Below are 22500 nucleotides of genomic sequence, written 5' to 3'. Positions count from 1 at the left end.
AATTAGCCCGAGCCCGATACACTATTGTCGATCTGATTCTACCTGTAACTTGCTGCTCCTCTGATTGCAACTGTCTGTGCTCCTGCGTATTTTGTGAGGTGGCTTGTACAACTTTAACGTCAGTTAAGGTGTAGGTTTCCTGTTCATATATTTCTCCGTCGCTGGTTGTGGGACCCGTCGGAGTTGCTGTCATAGTGACCGTCGTCGTCGCTGGCACCGTTACAGTGCTGGCCGGCTGTGACGTTGTTACTATCTGCTGCAGCTTAAACTTTTTCTTTTTATTCTGCACGACGCTATCGACAACTTCTTGCAATGTGGTAGCTTGCGTTGTTTGTACGGTCTGTTGCTGTTGAGATTGTTGTTGACCCTGGACCTGCATCTGTTGTGTCTGTTGCTGCGATTGTTGGATAACCTGTGGGAGCTGCTGTACTTGAACTTGTACTTGCTGTGGTTGTTGCTGTGTTTGGGCCTGCTGCTGGTGTTGCTGCGTTGTTTGTACCTGTATTTTGGTAAGCGTCGGCTGCTGTTGCGTCTGTTGCTGAGCTAGTGGAACGGATATCGAGGAGGAGCTTGGTGTCAAAGCGGGCATCTCAGGCGGGACTGTCTTGAGTATAGCCTTGCTGATAATAGGCGTTGTCTGTATTTGCGCTTGTACCAGCTTCGGTTGATGGACGATGGTAGAGTTTGAGGGAAGGGTTAGATAAATTGACTCGCCCGTAGCAAGCGACTTATCCAGCACGTTAGTAGGTTGCGTCTGCAGGAGCTGTTGGGCTATCGAACTAGACGATCCCACCGTTCCTGCCTGCTGCGTTTGTCGGGTGTCGCTCGAATTATCCGTGAGTCCACGTATAGTTAGCATTTCGGCGGTGTGCAGAAACGAAGGCAGCTGGTCTTGGCCAATGCTCACCTCTCCCTGATACATAAATTCGACGATTGACATTAGGTCGGTGTAGCGCACGTTCTTGAATATAATAACTGGGTGCTGGCACGGGTTTTCCTTGAAGACATCCTTAAAATAAGGACTGCAGGCAGACAGCAGCATCTTGTGGGCACGTATCTTGCGACCCTCGCAGCACAGCGTCACATCGACGAAGTCTTCCTCGTAGCGCAGCGCATCGAATGCGGTGGCTATATAGTGCGTATAATTGTTCCATCGCAGCGAAAACTGCTGCGCCGGCATGTTCTGTATGTTCGTCATTGTGACGAACTTTCCCCCTTACGGGGGTGGTCTCGCTACTTTTAATCTTCCCCAAAATTTGGCGCTTCTACTTGATCGGAAGGAGTGACTGCTGTTTGAGGTTGGAGTGCGTCACTTTGCAGCGCCAAATACGCCGACCGTCAGCAACCGACGCACTAATTTCCTTAAACTAGCAGGCACACACACATGCACACGAACACAATCTTTTTAAATGGTTCATCAATAATATTGCACTAGACTAATAATTCTTTTAAAAAACGGCGAACATAAACTTGGACCTATAGTTACAATCAGCGCATTTTTCAGCGATTGTATTTCTTCAAAGATGGCGTCGAAAAATCACACACACATAAAAAAAAACCAGCACACAGGGGGTAGCGTCACTAGGCTATGAAGGGAGCAGCGTACAAAATGCTTCGTCGACAAACTCCTTTTTGTACCAAGAACTATCGTCACTCCTAGTATGCCTTACTAATCATTTAGTTAGAAACGTCCTTTTGGTCCCGATTATCGGGCCTTAATTTATTTCGCTCTTCTTCTCTGTTCCTGCAAGCTTGAATTGATTGGGAGGGAAAAACTGCTGTAAGCGCTTTTTTATCTGGCGTTGACAACTGGCACTCGCGTTGGGTTGCCAGCGTTTTTGCCGCGCACCGCAAGCTGTCAAAATGCGTCCGGTTGCCAGCCTTGTTCCTGGTTTTCTGATTTATCGGCGAATTATCGTAATTCTCTTTTTCACAGGACCAAAAGTTTAAAACGAAAATTTGACCTAGCTTAAAACGCAATTCCCATCGCTTTATATAAAGTATGGTCGTCATGCAGAACCGAACTCAATCTGATTCGAACGATCGTTTTTCTTTGCTTATGTGTGATAAAATCAACAGATAAGATAAACAAAACACCGCATATTTCCTTTGCGTTTTATTGTGCGGGGGAAATTTTTGTCCATACACGCATTCACCCAACAGAAACGATTCGAAGTTAATTGATGATGTAATTTGCTCCAAGTAATATTAGTTTAACCCCTAAATCAATGATAAAAACAAAGAATGTAGGATTTAAATTCACCTTACTCATTAGATATCCGCTCTATGGCTAGTAAAAGTAAGAATTCAGTTGAATTCTTCGGCCATCGTTCTAATGATGACGTGACTAACGTTATCTTAGCAACAAGTGCTTCTAGCCGATTCTGCCACCACTAAATTGAAATCAAGATTATTTGGACGCGTAAAACCCGTTTTAATACCGTCCCAGCCTTCTTCTACCGTATACTCTCCGCTCCGTATACGATTATAGACCTCTTGGGTGATCAAGGCGAACGCTTCGCGTACGTTCAGTCCTGTTCGAGCGGAAGTTTCAACGAAGATGAGACCGTGATGTTCGGCGAATGTGCGCGCTTCTTCTAGGCTGACCTCACGTTGTTGTGCTCCGCTCGTCACTAGATCAAGCTTGCAACCTACCAGCGCGAAAACAGGACGATGTGGTTCTATATGCCGTTTAGCCTCCATCATCCACAAAGGAATGTGCTCGAAGCTCGCGTGATTAGTTACGTCATACACCAACAGTACGCCGACCGAATTGCGATAGTATGACTTCGTTATCGAGCGGAACCGTTCTTGGCCGGCAGTGTCCCAAAGCTGAAGTTTGATCCGGGTACCATCGTTAACCTCAATCAAGTGAGCAAAGAAATCTACTCCCACTGTTGGATCCGATAGCTAAAATAATGAAAAAAGGATTTGATTGGTGAAATGTTTAAAATTAAGCAATATCATCTTTTTTAATTTAATAACTTAATTTAATTAAATAACAGATAACAATATTTAGTTAAAAAAAAATAGAAGGTAATAACACTTATGTTGGTATATTTTTAACGTACCTCTGCGAATTTACCATCGGTGAAATGCTTCAGCAAAGATGATTTTCCAACTGTACTGTCTCCAATTAGTATGTGCCGAAACTGATAATCGAACATGTGTTCCACCATGTTCGGGGCAGTTTGGCTTACTGGAATGATTGTTTACTACCCTGCGCTTAAGCAATAAGAATATAGAAATGAAATAGAAACTAGACAATTAGATTATGGCTATCAGTACCAAGGATGGTGAACACATTTTTGTTAAAGATTATTTCGCCAATATAAATGTAGCCGTTAAGCCTTGTTCGCACACAGCGAGACAAGTGGAATAAAATAATTTGGATTAAAAATTGAAGTATATGGTTTCAACATTTACGAATTGCTAAGTGAATATCAAACTCAAATTTAATTGCATTTTGTCACCTTTTCTCTTTTCCGCCCAATTTAGATTTGGAACGGACCATTTCCATGGTAAAATAAGCGATTTATTATTTATGTAAATCAGCTGAAGAGTCGGTACAACTCCGGGTGTTAAATTGATTTGTTTGAGGATTACTTGTTGTGTTTACAAAATCCATAATCATTCACTTTGAATAACATTCCATAAGGAAGAAGCAATAGGACCTCAATAAAATAGCTTCCTTTGTGTCTTCACATCGCAACCTTCCTTATTGATTTCGACGCACAACACACAAGTGAAATACAGCCGTGCCATTTGTTAAACTACGCATCCTCTACACCTCGTATCATCCAATGTGTGGAGGGCAGAGGATCAGTTGACAGCTGACACTTACAGCACGCGGACGTGATCAAAGTGTTTCTCTGAAGACAACAACCTAAGAAGAAGGACGAAAGACTAAAGAGGACGTAAGAAATCTTAGCGGGAAGGAAACGCAGAAGGAAGGTGGTGAAGTTAGACGTGAAGGCAGATCGAGGAGAAAGGCGGGGCGGCAGGAGATGGGGGTCGTAGACCCTGGGGGAGGCATCCCCCTGAGAAACGGGTATGCGATGCTGGTGGAAGCACCAAAGGAAAAAAGGAAAAGGCGGAATGCTCAAAAGTATATCACCCTAGAGGATGATATGTCCGGAGAAGGAGAACAGATAATGCTCATGGAGACCACGACGATAGGAAAAAGTCTGGAAAACGTGAATCCATTTTTGCTTGGTAAAATGATAGAAAACGCGATAGATGACAAACCCCTAGAGGCACGCAGGGTTAGAGACGGAAAAATTCTTGTTCGGGTTAAATCTCTTAGACAGGCACAAAAACTAGAGAAGATAAAGACCTGCGTGTGGGGAAAGGACAAGATAGAAATAAAAGTCACCGAACACCCTACATTAAATGTGGTGAAGGGACTAATAAGAGACGATGACATAGCTTTCATGACAGAGGAAGAAATATTGGAGGGTCTACGGACCCAAAAAGTTACCGAGGTACAGATTCTGAAAAGAAAAGACAGCGCCGGAGGATTGGTTAACACAAAAACGGCGATAATCACATTTAGACTCCCACGAGTGCCGAGAAATGTAGATTTCGGACTGTATCCGTTAAAAGTCGAAATTTACATCCCAAGGCCAATGAGATGTATAAAGTGCATGAAGATTGGTCACACCAAAAAACATTGCAAAGGTGAGGAAACATGCGCAAGATGCAGTAAAAGAATGCATCCCGAAGAATGCTCGGAGATCAGATGCGTGTCATGCGGTGAAGAACATCACACCCTCGACAAAACATGCCCGGTCTTCCTAGACGAATGTGAAATCCAAAAGATAAAAACAGAGAAGAAAGTTCCGTATGGCGTAGCCAGAAGGCTGAGGAGGGAAACATGCCCAGCGATCCCAAGAAACTATACCAACAGGGCCACCTTTGCCATGGCTCTTAAGAATACACAACAGAGCCGACAGACAGAAAACGATAAACCATCGGAAAATACAGAACCACCAAAAACGACAACAAATACAGAAAAAACAATTGAACAACATAATAACACGACAACACAACAACAACAGGTAGAAAAGACACAACAAACTCAACACAAAAGCGACACAGACAAAGAAAGCGCAAATAGCAACAAAACAGAATATAGTACAAATTACTCACAAACCCCCACGATCATAAACGACTCCGAAAGGAGAAGCTCATATGAACTAAGAGAGAAAAGAAAAACACTAAACTACGAGACAGAGTTCGTCATCTCGAGTGATGAGGAACACCCCAACACTGAACTGTACCTGAGCGACAACCAGCCAGGACAATAATGACCACAAAATGTCCATCAAGATAATCCAGGCCAACATCCAAGGCTGGAAGACAAATAAAGATGAGATAATAAGTGTAGCCACAAAAGAGGATGCTGACATCCTATGTCTGCAGGAAACGTGGCAAAAGACAGCAGAAAAAACGCAAATAAAAGGCTATAAGATAATACAGAGCTGCAGAGAAGACGGATATGGTGGCAGCTTAATAGCCATCAAAGGCTGCTACAAAATTGGAAAAACAGAAATTGCGGAAACAAAGAGCCACATACAAGTGGCCACTGCCGAAATAATGGACCTGGACATAATCGTAAGTTCTGTATATATCAGGCCAGGAACGCCCATAGCCACATATAAATACACAATACAAAAAATAATAACTGATCTCAGAGAGTCGCGCCGCTGCAAGAAAGTCCTCGTGGGGGACTTCAACGCCCATCACCAATCATGGGGAAATATAAATGAAGACAGTAGGGGAGAACTGCTAATAAATGAATTAAACGATACAAATCTCATGTTAATACACAATAAGGAACCTACATTTATAAACCCTGACCCGAGCAAGAGCAATTCGGCAATTGACTTAACTATAATAAACGCGACTATGTACCTGAAGGCAAAAAGGACAGTAACTGATATACAAATAGGAGGTAGTGGCCACCGGGTAATTGTGACAGAGATAGAGGGACGTGGCAAAAAACGTGATAAGACTGTGATTTTAAACTCTAAGAGTCTAGCCTGCGATATTTACAAAATGAATGCTCCGGAATATTTTGATTTGAACCGATTTACCAAAGAAATGACGACTATTAGGAAAGCGAACACCAAGACGATCACCGTCACCCCCAAGGCCTGGTGGGACATGGAGGTCGAGAAAGCCTATGAGGAAAAGAAGACCGCTAACAAAAACTACTCTGCCAACAGAACACTTGAAAACGAAATAAACGCGAAAAGGAAACTCGCGAGATTTAGATTCCTAAAGAAAGTAAATAAAACCAAAAACTGGGAGAAGTGGTTGGAAAGAGTAGATGAGCAGAAGTCCAGCAGCGAGCTATGGCGCCTCATTGCTAAATGCAAGGGTAGTAAATGGAAAAACGAGAACATAAATGCAATACACAGTGATTTGGAGAAAGCAAAAGAATTCATGAAAATAAACTTCCCGAATGTTAGACAGGCGAACCCGACCATGGTCAGGTCAAATATCACCACTGAAGAGGAACTCTTAGACATCAAAAAATGGACAAGAATAATAGAATCTAAGAAGAACACGGCTCCAGGCATGGATGGAATAAGCTATGGCATGCTGAAGATGCTGAACGAAGAATACACAGATAGGATAATCAAGGATCTGAATGAAAGGTGGAAGAGAGGGAAGATAGCGAGAGGGTTAAAAACCATAAAAATTGTGGCAATACCAAAGCAAGGCAAGGATCTCCAAGATGCTAAAAACTACCGTCCGATCTCACTATTACCAACACTAACAAAAATGGCAAACTCCGCAGTGCTAGAAGTACTACAAGAATACACGGAAAAGCACCATGTGATTCCAAGCACTTCTTTCGGGTTCAGAAAGAGAAAGTCCATACACACAGCCACAAACCTGCTAGTCAATGAGGTCTATAAAAATAACCGGGAAGGCAATAACACAGGGGTAATATTTGTTGACATAAAAAGCGCTTATAACTGTGTAAATATAGTGAAACTGACGAGAATACTGCAGGCATATATGGTACCTGAAGTTTTAGTAAACTGGATATTTAACCTCCTAACAAACAGGAAAATGGAAATTAAGGTTGGAAAACAAAAAGTAACAAGAGTAGTGTCACATGGCCTTCCGCAAGGGGACGTGCTATCCCCAACGCTGTTTAACATATATACAAATGAATTACACAAAGTGAACCACGGAGGAAGAACAAGAGTCATCCAATATGCAGATGACTTTATCATAATGGCCGCAGGTACAATCGAATACATACAGACAGAACTACAAAGATCGCTAGATTCCTTCACCAACACAGCAAAAGGACTAGACATGGAGGTTAATAGGGAAAAAACAAAACTCATGATATTCCCAAGAGAGGCAAATGTAGACATCAACCTGAATGGACAAGCCATAGAAAAGGTGAAAGAATACACATTTTTGGGCACGATAATTGATCAGAAACTCAATTTCCAAAAACACACCAAAGCAGCCATCCAAAAAGCACAAAGGAAGCTGGACGTAATGAAGATGATATGCAACCGCAGCAACAATATCCGACCCGAAAAGGCATTACAAGTTCATAGATCTATAATCAGAGGATCGATGGAGTTCGGAGCATCCCTGATAAATAATGCCAATAAAAACACGCTTTCCAAAATCGACAAGGTACTACACCAGTCACTCAGGAAGGTGACTGGATGTACGAGGACCACTCCAATTAACTCCCTGATGGCGCTGGCAGCAGAAATCCCGTCCAACATACGTAGGAAATATGTTATTGCCAAAGAAATGGTAAAAGCGATAGCATATTCGGTGGCCAATAGGCAACAACTAGCCAACGTAAAAAGATCATCCACAAAGAAACGATATTCAGGACAAGAACTGTCGGCAATTGAGAATGGCACCCTCACAAAAAGGATCCCCACTTTTGTACCAAATGACTTCAAACACTGTGATATAGTAATAAGAAAAAATATGCCAGGGCTTCTAGGAAGCAAAAGTGATCAAAACACACAAGCTGCAAAGCAGATCTGCTGTGAGTACATCAACAAATATGCCAAAGACAGAACACGTATATACACCGATGGGAGTTTAATAGACGATAAATGCGGTATAGGAATAGTTATTCAGGAGCCAGTAACGACAAGGGAATGGGCATACAAACTCGAGCGAAACGTTGCTATAAGCACAGTAGAACTTACAGCAATAGACAAAGCCCTCAAGCTGGCTATCGCAAGGAACGTACGTCGACCTATAATTCTCACCGACAGCAAGGTCACCTGCGAAGCATTGAAAAATGCATTGGAGAGTGACATCGTCGAAGAGACCATGGGTAATGTACTAAGCAACTGTAGGTACGCAGAGGCAACTATACAATGGATCCCCAGTCATGTGGGGATCCATGGAAACGAAAGGGCGGACATCCTGGCAAAAATGGGAACTACCAGTGACAGGATAATTGAAAATAAGGAGAGCCTAAAGGACATTATCAGAAACCTGAAAAATCAAATGATGGTAGAGGCCAACCAATGGTACACGCAGTACAGTGCCGACAAAGGAAAAACCCTATACAGGGTCCAAACTGTGATACCCACCAAAATGTGGCACAACAAAACGAGTCTAAAAACCAAAGAAATTAGGATAATTAATAGGCTACTCACAGGACATGATTACAGCAAGTATTGGTTGACTAAGATGAAGATCACCAACAATGAAAATTGCGAGTCTTGCCATGAACCGGAGACAGGTAGACACAAAACCTTCTCCTGTGTAAGATACATGGTGGAAAGACGAAACCGGGGCATTACGCTAGAAAAATTCGAAAAAAGTTTCAGAGAGAAGGATGCGACGTACCTCAAAACCGTAGCTACTTTTGTGATCCAAAATAAGATAGAGTTCTGAAGGAAGATGAAGGGGCGAGAGAGACCTAGTGTGGGCATGCAACAATCAACCTCCGAGTAGGCCCGGAATAAGGCCGGGGTGAAAACCCTGCGACCCGAAAGAAATGTCGGGTTCGGCCAACTCGTGCCTACACAAGGTCTCCCGAGCCACCGAAACAGCTGTATAAACGAAAAGAAGCAATGACAGAAAAGCTATTGACAAAAAAAAAACAAAAAACAAAAAAAAAGAGAAAAAGAAAGAGAGAAGCAGAACATCAACGAGGAAAAGTGTTGAAAATCGACGAATAGACTGCGATACACAGAAAATTGGGACATGTGGCCATAGTAGCCGGTCTCTTTTAAAATAGCAGAGGTCTATATCTCCAGGCTAGCTTGCGAAGGCCCAGGAAGCTGGTTTCAATAGCCGTACTGGGGTAAATCCTCATTGAAGAAGAAGAAGAAGAAGAAGAGGGCAGAGGATTACACTTAACAAAACCCAAAAATCACACAAACATATGTAACGCAATGAAAACTATTCATATTGGTAAGTAATAGAGATAAACAAAAGCATTGCAGATAGATCAAAGAATAGTTCGGGCACAACAAATAGGTAACTTTTCATATGCTGATTTTTGTTGATTTGTGTGGGGAAATCTAAATCATCCATCTAGTTATAGGACATTACCATCGTTGTAAAGTATATAAATACTTTGCTAACTTCGTATTTATGTCTTACTTACTAACAATGAGTATAAAAATGATAATTCCCACGAATTGATAACATTCTCACCGTGACGGTTCGAGCTGTCCGCAATAGAACACATAGCAACTTTTATCTGATTCGCACGATCAATGCACTTGTAGTCTTTGGTAAGCGCTGCTCACAATGCATTTACATTATGTTGGTAGCACTGATCGATTGTCGTTGTGGTACGGCGTCTCGTAACAACTGTTTATGAAAAGCACTTTATACTCTTAACCTTGGCTCATGTATTAAGAGGCTTAAAGTAACCTTTAATGTGAAAATAAGTGTACTGTAATCTTGTTATCTTGCAGGAGATAGTACGAAAAATTTTTCGTTGCGTCAGGGATAGAGCAGCTGTCAACTGCTTCTTCTTTTATTTCAGTGCCTGCGATTACCACCCTGCGCCACTGAACACATTAGGGTGCGTCCACATGCGTACCCAAAAATAATCTGCAACCCAGGCACTGTGACAGCTCCCTTGACAATTGTAAGTGTCAGACGGAGTCCACATATACCGATGCAGCGGCCGCAACAGTAAGCAAAACAATGCATTTCCCAAGGAACCATAAAATATTTAGGACTTTCAGAAAAGGCATTTAACTACTAGAGTTTAGGCCACTAAGCGGCCAGTTTTCTGGACTTGCCATACAAAATGGCCACTAATGGTTTCCTTAAGGCTCTGACAAACTGGCTGCAGCACGAGCGGCAGCTGCGGCACTTGCGGCAATTCCGTACACCATTTCGGCTTGTCAAACACGGGATCGGATGTGAACGTTCAGACATGCAGCACTAGCGGCAACTGCGGCAACTGCGGCACGAGCGTCACGAGCGTCACGAGCGGCAAAGTTGTACAAAAACACAACACTGCTGCAATTGCCGCAATTGCCGCATCCATAAGGTGTTTTGGAGTAGCTACCAAAACGAAGTTGTGGTGTAATATTTGAATGACGGTGTAAATTATTTCGGTTACTTTTCTGGTTTCATGAATTGAATAAATATTATCATGAAATTATACATTAATTAAAATATTATCAAGGATTGTTAGGCTGAAAAATAAAAGTGATTATTTTATATTAGGCGATACCAGACGGGGCGTAAATTCTAGCGTAAACGAAAAAATTAATGCCAAAAGCCTGCCACAGACTGCAAGCGGCGCGTGCGGAACGTTTCGCCGCGTACGAATAGAATGTATGGGATTGTACTGGGCAACACATACCGCACGCGTGCGTTGCGTGCGGATCCTTGCGGACCTTGCGGCCAAATGCAAAAGTTTGCATTTTGACGCGGCGAAACGCGGCGAACCGCGGCGAAATCCGGTGGATTTGATTTGGCAGTTGGATGTAAACAAAATGAGTGTTTGCATTGTGATCATGGAATCATGTTATTGATAATAATATGTATAGTATAATATGATAATTAATAGAAATTTAATATTTTGTTTTCGTTAACAATTCGTGTTTTCGTAAACATTATTTAGTTTATATCGATAGGTTCAACGCTATAACGGCCGTGCCGCGCCGCATGCACCGCTTGCGGTCTGTGGCAGGCTAAAACGTTTACGCTTGCCGTTTACATGCTGTCAAACGATTATTGGTCCGTGGGGCGTGAAACCTAGCGTAAAAGCTTTTTGCAAACGGGAGGCCTTACAATATGTTCTTTTTGTGGTTTACATCGAAAGTGTGTGATCATTGCTTGTGTGTTCAATCCTTTTCTTAAAAAAAAAAGATTTTAATTCACTCAACCCGGCCATGTAAACATATCGAAGCGTAAACGTTTTGGGATTAATGTGTAAATTTACGCATAAATTTACGGTTCATGTAGCACCACCTATTAAGATATAGATTGTTTTATATTTAGATTATATTGATCCGAACGATTAAAAAACTACATACTGGTTTGATGATCACATTTGTTTCCATGCTTTACTTCCGATAATATAAGAATGGTACCGTTACATTGTGCTTTTCAAACAAATGGTTCTGACAGAGAACAATAGCATTCTTAGAAGGTTGTGTGTGTGTGTGTGTAGTAAGACGAATGTTGTTTTTCTAGTATCATGAACAATACCGGCGGCCGTGTGGTCGTTAGGCAGTGCCAATCGAAAGCGCATAGGTGGTGCCAGACGGGGCGTAAACTTTAGCGTAAACGAAAAAATTAATGCGACTAACGATTATAGGTCCGTGGAGCGTAAAATCTAGCGTAAAAGCTTTTTGCAAACGGGAGGGCTCGCAATATGTTCTTTTTGTGGTTTACATCGATAGTAAGTGATCATTGCTAGTGTGTTCAATCATTTTCTTCAAAAAAACGATTTTAATTTTCTCAACCCGGCCATGTAAACATATCGAAGCGTAAACGTTTTGGCATTAATGTGTAAATTTACGCATAAATTTACGGCTCATGTAGCACCACCTCATGAGGATAAACATACAGAAGACAAGAGAACCGGCACCGGCAGCACCGAACTTTCCCTCCAAAATTCTCTGGTCAATTTGATTCCAGAATCGCTCAGAGTGTGGTTTAGTGCAGTCTTCTAGTGCATTTCTAAGTGAAATCTACGAGCTCCGTTGTAAAATGGAACTTGTGCATGAAAGGCTGTTAGCCATATTGGTGCGAAAGTATCCTTGGCTGTACGACACTGGTAGCATGTTTTATAACGATAACGCAAAAAAAGCCGAGGCATGGGAAGCAATAGGGAAAGCAATGGGCATTCCGAGTAAGTACTGGTGTTGCGAATGAAGTTTTATTATTCTTGTTATACAGTTTACTGTGTGGCTTGGTATCGCGTTGTGTAGAAATAATTTGCAAAGGTTTCCCTGATCTGTAAAGCTTCTTGAGTTGATCTATTGTTTGTAGGTGCCATTGCAATCAATCCAGTTTCTGTTTCCGTTTCGTTGCTATTGCTTTGGTCAGCCAGAGGTGGTGAGGGTGAGTGTTGTTCTACGACGTAATTATGGAGACAACAAGCCGCTTTAATTATTTTGTCCGCTTTACATTCCATTGGTCTCAAGAAAACCCTCCACTTTATAGTAAATATCCCGAACACATTTTCGACTACACGCCGCCCACGGCTGAGTTGAGCATTGAAAATTTTTTTTTCGTGAGTCGGTAGCTATTGTTGCTCTTGGATATGGCCGCATCATATACGGTTGTAGAGCAAATCCTTCATCTCCGAGGAGAACATGAGGAATGCTGTTATTTGTTCCTGGCAGCATCTTCGGTGGTGGTAGTTGGTTAGTTACTATGTATTGCTCGTAAAAGTTCGACTCACGGAAAATGGTACTATCGCTTTCCCTTCCGTATGCTCCGATGTCTACTACTAGAAATTTGTAGTTTGGATCGACCACCGCAAGTAAGACAATCGAAAAGAAGCCTTTATAACAGTGATATTCGGATCCCGAATTAGGCGGGCATTTGATTTTCACGTGCTTTCCATCTATGCTCCCGACGCAATTAGGAAAACCCCAAAGCCGATTGTAACCTTCTGCTGATTTTATCCACGTCTGGCGTGTAGGCGGTGGCATAACTATTGGCTGTAGGATCTTCCATATCGCTTCGCATACTTGATGCATTATAAGGCTAACTGTTGATCTCCCGAGCCGATATGAAAACGCAATAGTTGTAAAGCTGTCCCCCGTTGCTAAATATCTGTAATGAATAAGTAAAGGGGTACTTAATTATTATCATACATTTTTATTTTAAGGTGCAGTTGCAAAAGCCAAATGGCGAACACTCCGGATCAAATACAACCGGATGAAATGCCAAACCATCGGAAAAACGGGCCAGGCTGCGAGCAAAATAAACCGGATGGATTTTCTCGCATTCGTCGATAGCGACAACAACCCACAACCAACTTGCAGCAATATTAGTAGTCAGGAGAATGACGATGATCATACAACAACAACAATAGACACCACAGTAGAGCCCGCAACATCAGACACCACAGCAGATGTGCACGATTTGATGTTTGCAGAGTTTGTGCCCCGCGTCCGCAATTTAAAAAAAGCAGACCAAACAAAAGTAGTAGAAGAAGTGGCCCAACTCATTGCGAACGCACTAGCAGAACAGGCGCTAGAAGAGGCGGCAAACTAGATCCGTAACTTCGGACAAGGATTAGCTCTGAAGGCTAGGGTGTAACACACGGGCCTAAATTCATATAATAAAAGAATTCAGTAAGCGTTTTGCGTTACCAATATGGTGGACATTCATTGTAGTCTTTACTATTCTTTTCAAAAAAAAAAACTTACCTCAAACATACAGCCAGTCTCTCCCGAGAAAAAATTGTTTAATAGACCCGAAATTTTTCTGGCGACGGGTCTATTAAGCGTTACGCGGTCTATTAAGCATTGCGCGGTAATGTACTCCACGGTTTCGGGTCTCTTAAACATCAAGAGACCCGGATGCATACCTTTCTGCAATGGGGCATCTTTTGTCAATAGGGATTCAAAAACAAATATCTACATCTCAACCGAAATTGCATAATCGTAGGCAATAAATATTTTAGCTAGGTGGAAGGGAATGTACTAGGTACGTAATAGATCCCTTCCCTTCCCCCGGCCCTCTTAGGGAAGGTTTTTTTTCAGTTTGTGGTACATTTGACCGGTTATTTCATCTCTTATTGAAATTTTACCGATATTTGTTTTTTACTTACTTCTTTGCATTAAACAGGATGAATAAGAGATCAACCACAATCACGCCAAGTATGATGCCGTGCAGCATGGAGCAAGCTAATCTCGTTCTATCTGTCGAACCATCGCACGTTCGCTCACTTCAACAGAGAGAGAGAGAGAGAAAGCCTGACGAAATGTTCCCTGCCAGAGGGTCCTCCGCTGTTGCCGTCTGCTGGACCAAAGCTGGAAAGCGGCTCCGAATCGGTGCTGGCTCACCACCATCCTGGCATCCGGTGCATGCGACGGTAAAGTCGATAAAGCCAGTTGGACGCTGTGGACTGTACAGTCCACCATCGAATACACGATAAATTATAATTACCTCACTGAATCGGTTTGGACAGCACAATGATCTGTGCAATGTGGACGAGCCTACTCGCCTTCGATGGCGGATTAGCTTGAGATGGCTGGTGAGGTTAGGGGAAGCAATTTTGGGGGGGGGGGGGGGGAGAGCGGAGATTGCGATCACCAATCATTGAATTCTGCGGATTTAATTAAGTACACCGAATGGCTGGCGCTATTGGAGAGTGAATGGAAACCCCGGTTTTCCGCCAAGGGAAGTATTTCATGATTGGCAGTTCGCACCATTTTGCACACGAATTCCAAGCAGTGGCGGCGGATGGACGGACGTGACGTGACGTGTGTTTCAAGCCAGCCGGCACCCTGCATTGTCCCATTCTTTCGTCCCATAGAACGGTGCAGCCCTACAACTTGGATCGCTGGCCGAACTGGTGGTTGGAAAGGACGATAATGTGTTGCCCAACGGTCGGTAAGTATGTCAAAACATAGGGCTTAAAGTAAACACACGAACAGCACACCGCGAACAGCGGAAATGATTTGTTGTGCTGTTGGAGCGTTACACTGATTGGTGGTCGCGTTCCGATGAGCTGAAGATCGTACGATGTGGTTACCGCTTCTGTCCGTCGGCGTTTCGCCTGACACGCGGCCCCCTCGCCCCTTATTCTAGCTAGAAGCATCCATCGACAGGCGATAACGACCGCGCCCCCGCCCCTACGCCCCTTGGACGAACGAGGAGCGCCCCCAATTTCCAATGCAGCTCTGCTCTGTAGCGAGAAAAATGAGTTGCCTCAAATACTATTCTACTTCGCATTTAGTGTTATAGGATAGGAAGTTCTCCATTACAGTAGTACATTACCGCAGAAGGTTGCCGTTTGATATTTCGTCCAGCGTCTAAAATGGGGTTATGGGAGCGAACGCATTTTTTCTAGACACAGAAGAAAAACAAAACCGGTTCCGGCAGCTCATATTCATCTCGTCCGTCCGTCTCAATCCCTGGATCCCCCTGGATCGTTGGCATCGATCGCGTGATCGCACTCAGGCTTGCCAGGAAATCAATGGCACGCTTTAATCGCGTGTTTGTGTGTGTGAGTGTGTGTGTGTGTGTGTGTGTTGCACTATCAGTGCGATTCAGCGGGATTGTAGCTGGGTCAGCCCTGGCCCCCGCATGTTCTGTTGATGGATGATTTATAACAAACATTTCGTTTCACTTCGGCCACGTTCTACGTCGCCTCCGTCGGAGAATCTTTTGCTTTCGGTCCCGGCATGAATGTTTATTTGTATTCGGTGTGTGTGTGTGTGTGTGTGTGTCGTTTTTTGTCGCTCCTTTCCGCCCTAAGAAGCCGACGCCATGCAACGTAGGGATGCACGGCGCCGATAACGCGGCAGGTTTTTTCTTTTAAAAATAGGCTCCACAACAGAGCAGGCGGCTTATCTCGGTCGCTTAGAACGGGGCGTGCGCGCCGGGAAACGTCTAGGCCATCGAATCGGCCGCACCGGGCCACGATTCTCGTGGCGTGGCTCTGTTATCGCCACCGTCATTTTACCAACTGCCGGCCTTTTGCGGCCTGCGCTAAGAACAACCGTAGCGCCCTGGGCCGCCGGCCGCATCTCAGGTCTCAGTCTGCGCTTGAACATTGCGCACGGCGCACTACGTACGGCAGAGTGTACCCGCTGCGTGAACTGCTGCGGATCAACCGGGTGCACCTCTCAGGCAGTGCAGTCGATCGATCGAGTCGATCTCTCTAGTGTTAAACCCTCTGTAAAGCGAGGTTCACGTGTAGACACGTGCGTGTCTGTGTCAGGTTGTGCAGGACAATTACAATCAACCCGGGGGAGCTCGAAACGGTGTGGCTACAACAGAAAGCGTTGTTGGCGTTGTTGCACAAAACCATGCAAAAGTCAAAGCGACAGCGGCTTGGCCATCGGGCGCGAACCATCCTGTACACGCTGGTTGGTAAGTCGGAGCTAGGATCGGTCTAGGGCGGCCTCGATAGTCTTCAATCAAACACATGGGAGACCGGGAACGCCCGGAACACCTGGAACACCTGGGAACCTGCTAGTGGCGATCGCCAAGCTGCTAATGTCAAGCCTGTGTTCTTCTTGCTCTCGTTGTTGTTGTTGTTGTTGTTTACAGTTTCGCTCAGCTATGTGGGTGCGGGTGCGATGGTGGGCTGGAGTGGCAGTGGTTTGCATCATGGCACCACCGATCGGAAGCTGACGGAACAGCTGACTAACGGGACCATCTCGCTGATCGCGATCCCGGCCGCCGTACTGACCGTAACGGCCTGCCTGGTGCACCGCTGGTACTACTGGATCGGCACCAAGAGCTTTCTGCTGGCGGCCGGCCTGCTGGGCGTCTGTTCGGCTCTCCTCGAGGCGCTGGCCACCACGTTCTGGTGTGCCAGTGCGTCGCGCATTCTAGCCGGGATCGCGGCCGGCATTACGCTCACCCTCGTGCCCGGCTACGTGGACGATTTTGGCAGCGGCAGTGGCGGCGGTGGCGGCCTACGAGTGTTGCAGGGCGAGCTGTTGGCGGCCGCCTTCCCGCTCGGCGTGCTGGCTCGTTTTCTCGTCGGTAAGCGCCCGGTAGGGGTATTCGGTAGTCGATCTCATCTCATTTTCTTCCGTCTGTCCGTCCGTCCGTCCGTAGCGTTGCTTCCCGGTTCGATGATCGGTCACAACACCAGCGCCATCCTGTGTGGTACCCTGTCGGGGCTCTTCTTTCTCACCGGTCTGCTACTGCCGGAATCCGCACGCTACCTGTGTGCCACCGGGCAGGTGGAGCGGGCTACGGAAGCCCTTCAGCGTACGTACCCTACGGGCACACCAGCCGCCCGCCAGTCCATGGAGGGTGTGATCGCCCGCTGGCAGCTACCGGCGGCATTCGGATTACGGCCGCCCGGTCTCCTGGAGGCCGTCGTCCGGCAGGGCAACCTGATGCTGCTCGTACCGCTGCTGGCCCTGTTTGCCTTTCAGGCATCGGTCGGTGCCGTACCGTTGCTGTTCTATCTGCACGACGTGCTACCGCAGCTCGGCATCAGCACCGAGCCGGGACCGAGTGGGGGTCCGTCGGCCGGCACGGTCGCCGTCCTGCTCGCCGCGGTGTTCGCGTTCGCCGGTCCGTTGGCCAGCTGGCTGGCACGGCACCGGCATCGGGCGGGCTCGTACCCCCACCGGACGCTGCTGCTCTCCAGCACGTTGCTGATGGCGCTCACGATGCTGGTGCTCGGCTGGCACTGTCACGTACGCGGGACGCACTCCGCCCAGCCGAACAACTTTGTGGCCGGCCGGCACGGTTCGATCGTGGCGCTCGCACTGTTCTACGCCTGCAACGCCGTCGGTTTCCAGCGGGTACCGTGGGCGCTGCTCGATGCGGAAGTGCAACCGGATCTGCGGTTTCCGCTCCGTACGCTCGCCACCGTCATCAGCTGGGCGATGGTGTACCTGACGGTGCGCCTGTTCCCCATCCTGCTCCGCACGATCGGTATCGGGTGGCTGTTCTGGAATGCGGCCCTCGTCGCGCTGTTTGCCGTCGCCGTACTGATCCTCACGCTACCACGCGGTGACTACGAGGGGCACCGGAAACTCGGCAACGATCTGTCCTCATCGTCCTCCGCCTCGTCCGCCACGTCGCCCTACTGCCCGAGACCGTGCGCGCACTGTTGCGTCTGCAGCCGAACCCTGGCACCGCTCGGTCCCAGTGCCCCACCGCCAGCCACGCTTGCGGTTCAGACACCACCACCAACCGATGCAGAGTGCGGTGCATCGTGAGCAGGAGCACTAGGATGCTAGTAGTAGTAGTAGTAGTAATACACCGCGGTGCGGTACAACGGGCCAACGGGTGTCCTCTCAACTACCACTTTTGGAAAGCAATCGATGCACGAGCGACCAGAGGAGAAGCGACTAAAACGACCCGCGGTTCGAGGAGAAGGTGGATGGAGTGGTTACTAGTGGTGTGAGCGCCAGAAGAGTCTATAACACACAATCCTCCAGTAGTGGCTCCAGTTTTATTGAACTAATGAAATGTACTAGTGATATTTTTATTTTGTTGCATGCGGAAGTCCGAAGTCCCAAAACAATATTAGCATTAGCTACCCAAACTAACGCCACAATACTACGCAAATAAGCCGCCAGTATCGTTCGGTCATCAGTAGACAAGCTTAAAATTTGGCAATTTGTGCGATGTGCAAGTGTTCATCGATGCGGGAAGGAAAAAAAAGCGGGGCTAGAACACAAATCAATTTCACTTGATTGTGGATAGGACGAGTTTCGGTGTGTCGGTGAAAGACTGACGTGAGTCAACAAGTCGTAAGTCAAGCAAAGTAAATCAAGCGAACCATCAGGCGGCAAATGGCGCCGAGCAAAGAGCCGTTTTTGCCAATACCGAAAATAGTAATAGAGATTCGACTCGAAAAATGTTTTTTAATCTGTCGGCGTCGAGTTGATATTTCATTCAATCACTGCTAGCAGATAAGAAGACTGTTGCGTCTTGCTGTCGACAACGGTCGACAGTACGACGGTACAGTCTTATCTGACCCAGGCTCCTCCTGCCTCTTGCAAAACGGTCCCTACAGTATACATTCTGACCGAAAGCGAATGCAAGCAAAGAAGAAAAACTAACCAGCGTTGGTGGATTCATGATTTTTTTTTTTATTAGATGATCTAATGGTGTTCCCCCTTCCCCCCCTCTCCCCACGCACCCCTTTCATTAGCCAGGATCTTTTTCCTCCCTTCCTGACACTGCACTACACTGCACTGCACCCACTTGCCACTCGTTCTCGGTTTCGGCGTTGCATTCGGCAGAAGTGTATTTGGTGTATTTCCGTCTCTACCCTTGCCCCATTTCCCTTTTCTCCCTCCCTCCCTCCCTTCCTACTCCTGCTGGTCGCCAATCTAGAGGCTAAGTTAGGTATTATGAGAGGCTTAGGGTGGTGCTTGCCTGCTGTTCGCAGTTCGTCGCGGTTTTCTCTGCACGAGAAGCGAGGAAGAAAGAGTGAGCATGAGTGTGTGTGTGTGTGTGTGTATAGGTGTGAAAACGGAAACAAAAAATCGAAAACCAATAGAAGAAATCAACCAATGCACACACACACACACACACACGAGCGCGCGAACTGGTAAGCCGAGTCTTTAGATAGCGGAAGGATTGTCCTTATGTTCCGTTTATGTTTCTGGTTTTTCGTTTTGCAAATACATTTGTTGTTGTATATAATAATAAGCAGCAACGCCGGCCGAAGCAGCAACCGAACACCACGACATCTAATCGTTTTCTTCTGTCGTTCTTTCTGCTTTTTCCCTCTGCATCTGTTGGTTTTGTATTGAATTGTTTCTTTTGTTGCTGTTTGTTCTTAGTTTCTATATTGTACACCCATTTTCACGCTGCCCTACGCACACTCGCGCAGCGCACTCCCCCCCTTCGGCCTGTAAGCTCATAATTTGTGGGTCATTTTCCGGGTTTTTTTTGTTTTTTTTTTCTGTGGGAGTGGACACAACACATGGGGAAAAAGGGTGGGGTTGGCTGGCATGGACACCGGGAGAGGATGGAGGGACCGACAAAAAAAAAACAGAAACAGGTAAGTACCATATTATGACACTGCGACTACTTCTTTCGGACAACTTCATTGCTATAGTGAGAAAGGGAGCGAAATGGTTGAATGTGTTAGTTCTTCCGCTCCCTCGACATCCGTCCCACGTCCTTTCTCCCCCCCCCTCCCCTCCCTTTCCTCACGTTACCACCCAGCTTGCCAACGGTAATGATTTCTACATATTGATCTGATACTAAAAGGGTTTATAGCTACTGATGATGGCCGCTCCCCCCCGCTGGTGGGGGTGTACACAGTCTGCACTGCAGCACTGTGCTCCCGTATTTATCATTAACACGCTTACAGCCTACGATCCTTACTCTGCTACTCATCAAAGCGGAATAACGATAACAAACACTCCAATGGTGTATTAAGCCTAAAACCAGTGACATCGAATTGCGCCCCCTGGTCGATTCCGAACGGGGGGGTGGGCTCCTTTTGAGGAAGAGCTATACTGGAATCCTCAACCCTCACTCACCCTGCGCTTCACCTTCACCGTCGTTACCTTCTTCCCCACGGCTCGGTTCTTCTTCTTCTTCTTCTTCTTCTTCTTCTGTAGGGTGTTGAACGGGGTAAAAATCCATTATTAACCCCACCTCTTACTGAGCGCTATTTTTCCACTGGATTGAATCTCAAAAACCGTAAATTAATGTATTAGAGAAAGGGACGAAGGAGAGGGCTGGTGGGAAAGGGGGGATGGAAGAGAACGAGAAAGGGATAGAGAGGGTGTGAGGGGTGGGGCGAAAAAAGTTTTAAATTACAATCAAACAACTATAGTGTTGAGCTCGACTCTCCACCTCCACCTGCTCTTCCGCCATAATAAATTTATTTACAAAGTTTGGGTCCTATTAAAAGGGGTGCGCATCAAAAAAGGTAGGAGGGGGAGGGGGTGTGGCGAGGGTTGCACACAGTAAGAGGAGCAGCTAATAGTGGGTTTTTATAGCCGAAATGGTGTGCCACCGTGACCACTGGCTGACGCGTTTCCCATTCATTCCCTTTCCCACTATTGGACGTTGCAGCATAACTAGACACTAAGAACAGTTTGTTTAGTAAGCGTAGTTGTACTAATCATTTGTTTTGTTTTATGTCGATACTTTTTTTTTTTTGATTTATTCTCCTGCACTCCCTCTGTGTACATCTGTTTGTTCACATCAATAAATTGTGCGGTATCTTAAGGTTGCTGAAAGTCTTTCAAATTTACCGGAGGTTCTCTGCGTTCAACATCAAAGCCTCAATTTGACTAGAAACCATCATTTGCTTACAGTTTTATATATTCGTTCTATATATTCGTATATATATATATATTCTTTTTTTTCATGCAGTGACGGATAAATTAATAGGACCACTTGAACGCGGATTTACACAAAGAAAAAATCGTCACAGAACCACCATTTTAGCGAGTAGAAAAGGGCGATACTATGGGGGCAAGCATTCGATACGCAACGCTTAACAAGTGCTTTCAACAGATTAACCTGACTACTTTATTTACTCGACAAAATTAAATTGTATTTGTGCCCATGCATCTGGTAAGTACATCGAGCATTGAAATAACAGGAAACACAGATATGCGAAAAACGAAAAACATGCCAATGCCAATATCAAACATTCCGGCTTAATAGTTCTTAAGATACATTTTTGAGGTACGATTTCCGATCGGAAGATAGGGTGGCCGCAGTGGCAAATAAGGCCATTAAAAGATAATTGCATTTTACCTTTTTTTTTTGTTTAAATCACAATTTGATTGTGTTAAGACAAAAGTAGCTCAAAAGCTAAACTTAATACCGAACAAAACATTGCACAGAAAGGTGGCACGCGGCAACGCGTTCAAGTGGTATTATTGATCTGTCTTGTTACTGCAAAGTGTCGCCATATATATGTACATAAATATATTCATATATGTATCTTCTGTATATATACATGTATAGCAGATAGGTTTATTGTATGGAAAAAAGAGGTGAGAGAATACACTCATTACACGCGTTTTTATTGCCGTATTGCCGAGCCGCTTTAATATGCTTTACACCGCCACGAGCAGCGAGGCGGATCTGCTGACTGCTCTACTCTGCTCTATAAGTACACACACACACACACACACACAAACCCACGAACCCATCACTCAGCATATACGGAGCAGGCACCAAATGGAAGCGGAAGTAGCTTCGTGTCAGATGGTGAGGCAACAAGGAGACCCGGTGTATACACCGGGTGGTTGATATCTGCCTCGGCTGTCACTGTACTCGCCTTTGGAGCTGACTCGTCGTGCTCGTTCGGATTGCTGCTGCTGCTGCTGCTGCAAATCCGTTGCTCGGTGTAGGTCTACGGAA

At 45.6% G+C, this 22500-nt stretch overlaps 4 protein-coding genes across 13 annotated transcripts in view; 1 reads left to right on the top strand and 3 right to left on the bottom strand.

Moving 5' to 3' along the window:
* Positions 1-1796, bottom strand: part of LOC125951576 (broad-complex core protein isoforms 1/2/3/4/5-like) — a 9015-nt gene extending 7219 nt beyond the window's left edge. For all 5 annotated transcript variants that reach the window (XR_007468785.1, XM_049680507.1, XM_049680517.1 and 2 more), the window contains exon 1: positions 43-1796. Coding sequence is in view for 4 of the 5 variants with exons in the window: in XM_049680507.1 (XP_049536464.1) it covers positions 43-1198 (1156 nt within the window). In the remaining variant the exon portion in view is untranslated. The remainder of the gene's footprint in view (positions 1-42) is intronic.
* A 284-nt stretch (positions 1797-2080) lies between these two features.
* Positions 2081-10025, bottom strand: LOC125955376 (ras-related protein Rab-39B). Of its 3 annotated transcripts, none has more exons than XM_049686528.1 (3): positions 9629-10025; positions 3072-3225; positions 2081-2910 (listed from the first exon to the last, which is right to left on the bottom strand). In XM_049686528.1, exons 2-3 carry the CDS (start codon positions 3177-3179, stop codon positions 2359-2361), a joined length of 660 nt encoding a protein of 219 aa, XP_049542485.1. In that variant the 5' UTR covers positions 3180-3225; positions 9629-10025; the 3' UTR covers positions 2081-2358. The 3 variants fall into 3 exon arrangements, with proteins under 3 accessions (XP_049542485.1, XP_049542478.1, XP_049542470.1); XM_049686521.1 differs by having other exon boundaries at positions 9679-10025; XM_049686513.1 differs by having other exon boundaries at positions 3072-3220; positions 9679-10025.
* Positions 10026-16050: 6025 nt separating this feature from the next.
* Positions 16051-19691, top strand: LOC125957231 (putative metabolite transport protein YwtG). The gene is made up of 3 exons (XM_049689792.1): positions 16051-16551; positions 16732-17172; positions 17248-19691. Exons 1-3 carry the CDS (start codon positions 16488-16490, stop codon positions 18366-18368), a joined length of 1626 nt encoding a protein of 541 aa, XP_049545749.1. The 5' UTR covers positions 16051-16487; the 3' UTR covers positions 18369-19691.
* Positions 19692-19705: 14 nt separating this feature from the next.
* Positions 19706-22500, bottom strand: part of LOC125957184 (octopamine receptor Oamb) — a 47341-nt gene continuing 44546 nt past the window's right edge. For all 4 annotated transcript variants that reach the window (XM_049689722.1, XM_049689711.1, XM_049689702.1 and 1 more), the window contains exon 6: positions 19706-22500. This exon is cut by the window's right edge and continues 2214 nt beyond it. The gene's annotated coding sequence lies outside the window, so the exon portion shown is untranslated.

This window comes from Anopheles darlingi, chromosome X (genome assembly GCF_943734745.1).
Source record: "Anopheles darlingi chromosome X, idAnoDarlMG_H_01, whole genome shotgun sequence".
NCBI lineage: Eukaryota > Metazoa > Arthropoda > Insecta > Diptera > Culicidae > Anopheles > Anopheles darlingi.
This window is presented reverse-complemented; position numbering and strand designations above follow the sequence as displayed.

Coding starts and splice junctions, on each gene's coding strand:
- LOC125957231 (XM_049689792.1), top strand. CDS start 16,488: ATGCAAAAGTCAAAGCGACAGCGGCTTGGCCATCGGGCGCGAACCATC. Junction 16,552..16,731: donor CATCCTGTACACGCTGGTTG/GTAAGTCGGAGC, acceptor TGTTGTTTACAG/TTTCGCTCAGCTATGTGGGT. Junction 17,173..17,247: donor GCTGGCTCGTTTTCTCGTCG/GTAAGCGCCCGG, acceptor GTCCGTCCGTAG/CGTTGCTTCCCGGTTCGATG.
- LOC125955376 (XM_049686528.1), bottom strand. CDS start 3,179: ATGGTGGAACACATGTTCGATTATCAGTTTCGGCACATACTAATTGGA. Junction 2,911..3,071: donor CCGATGGTAAATTCGCAGAG/GTACGTTAAAAA, acceptor TCATTATTTTAG/CTATCGGATCCAACAGTGGG.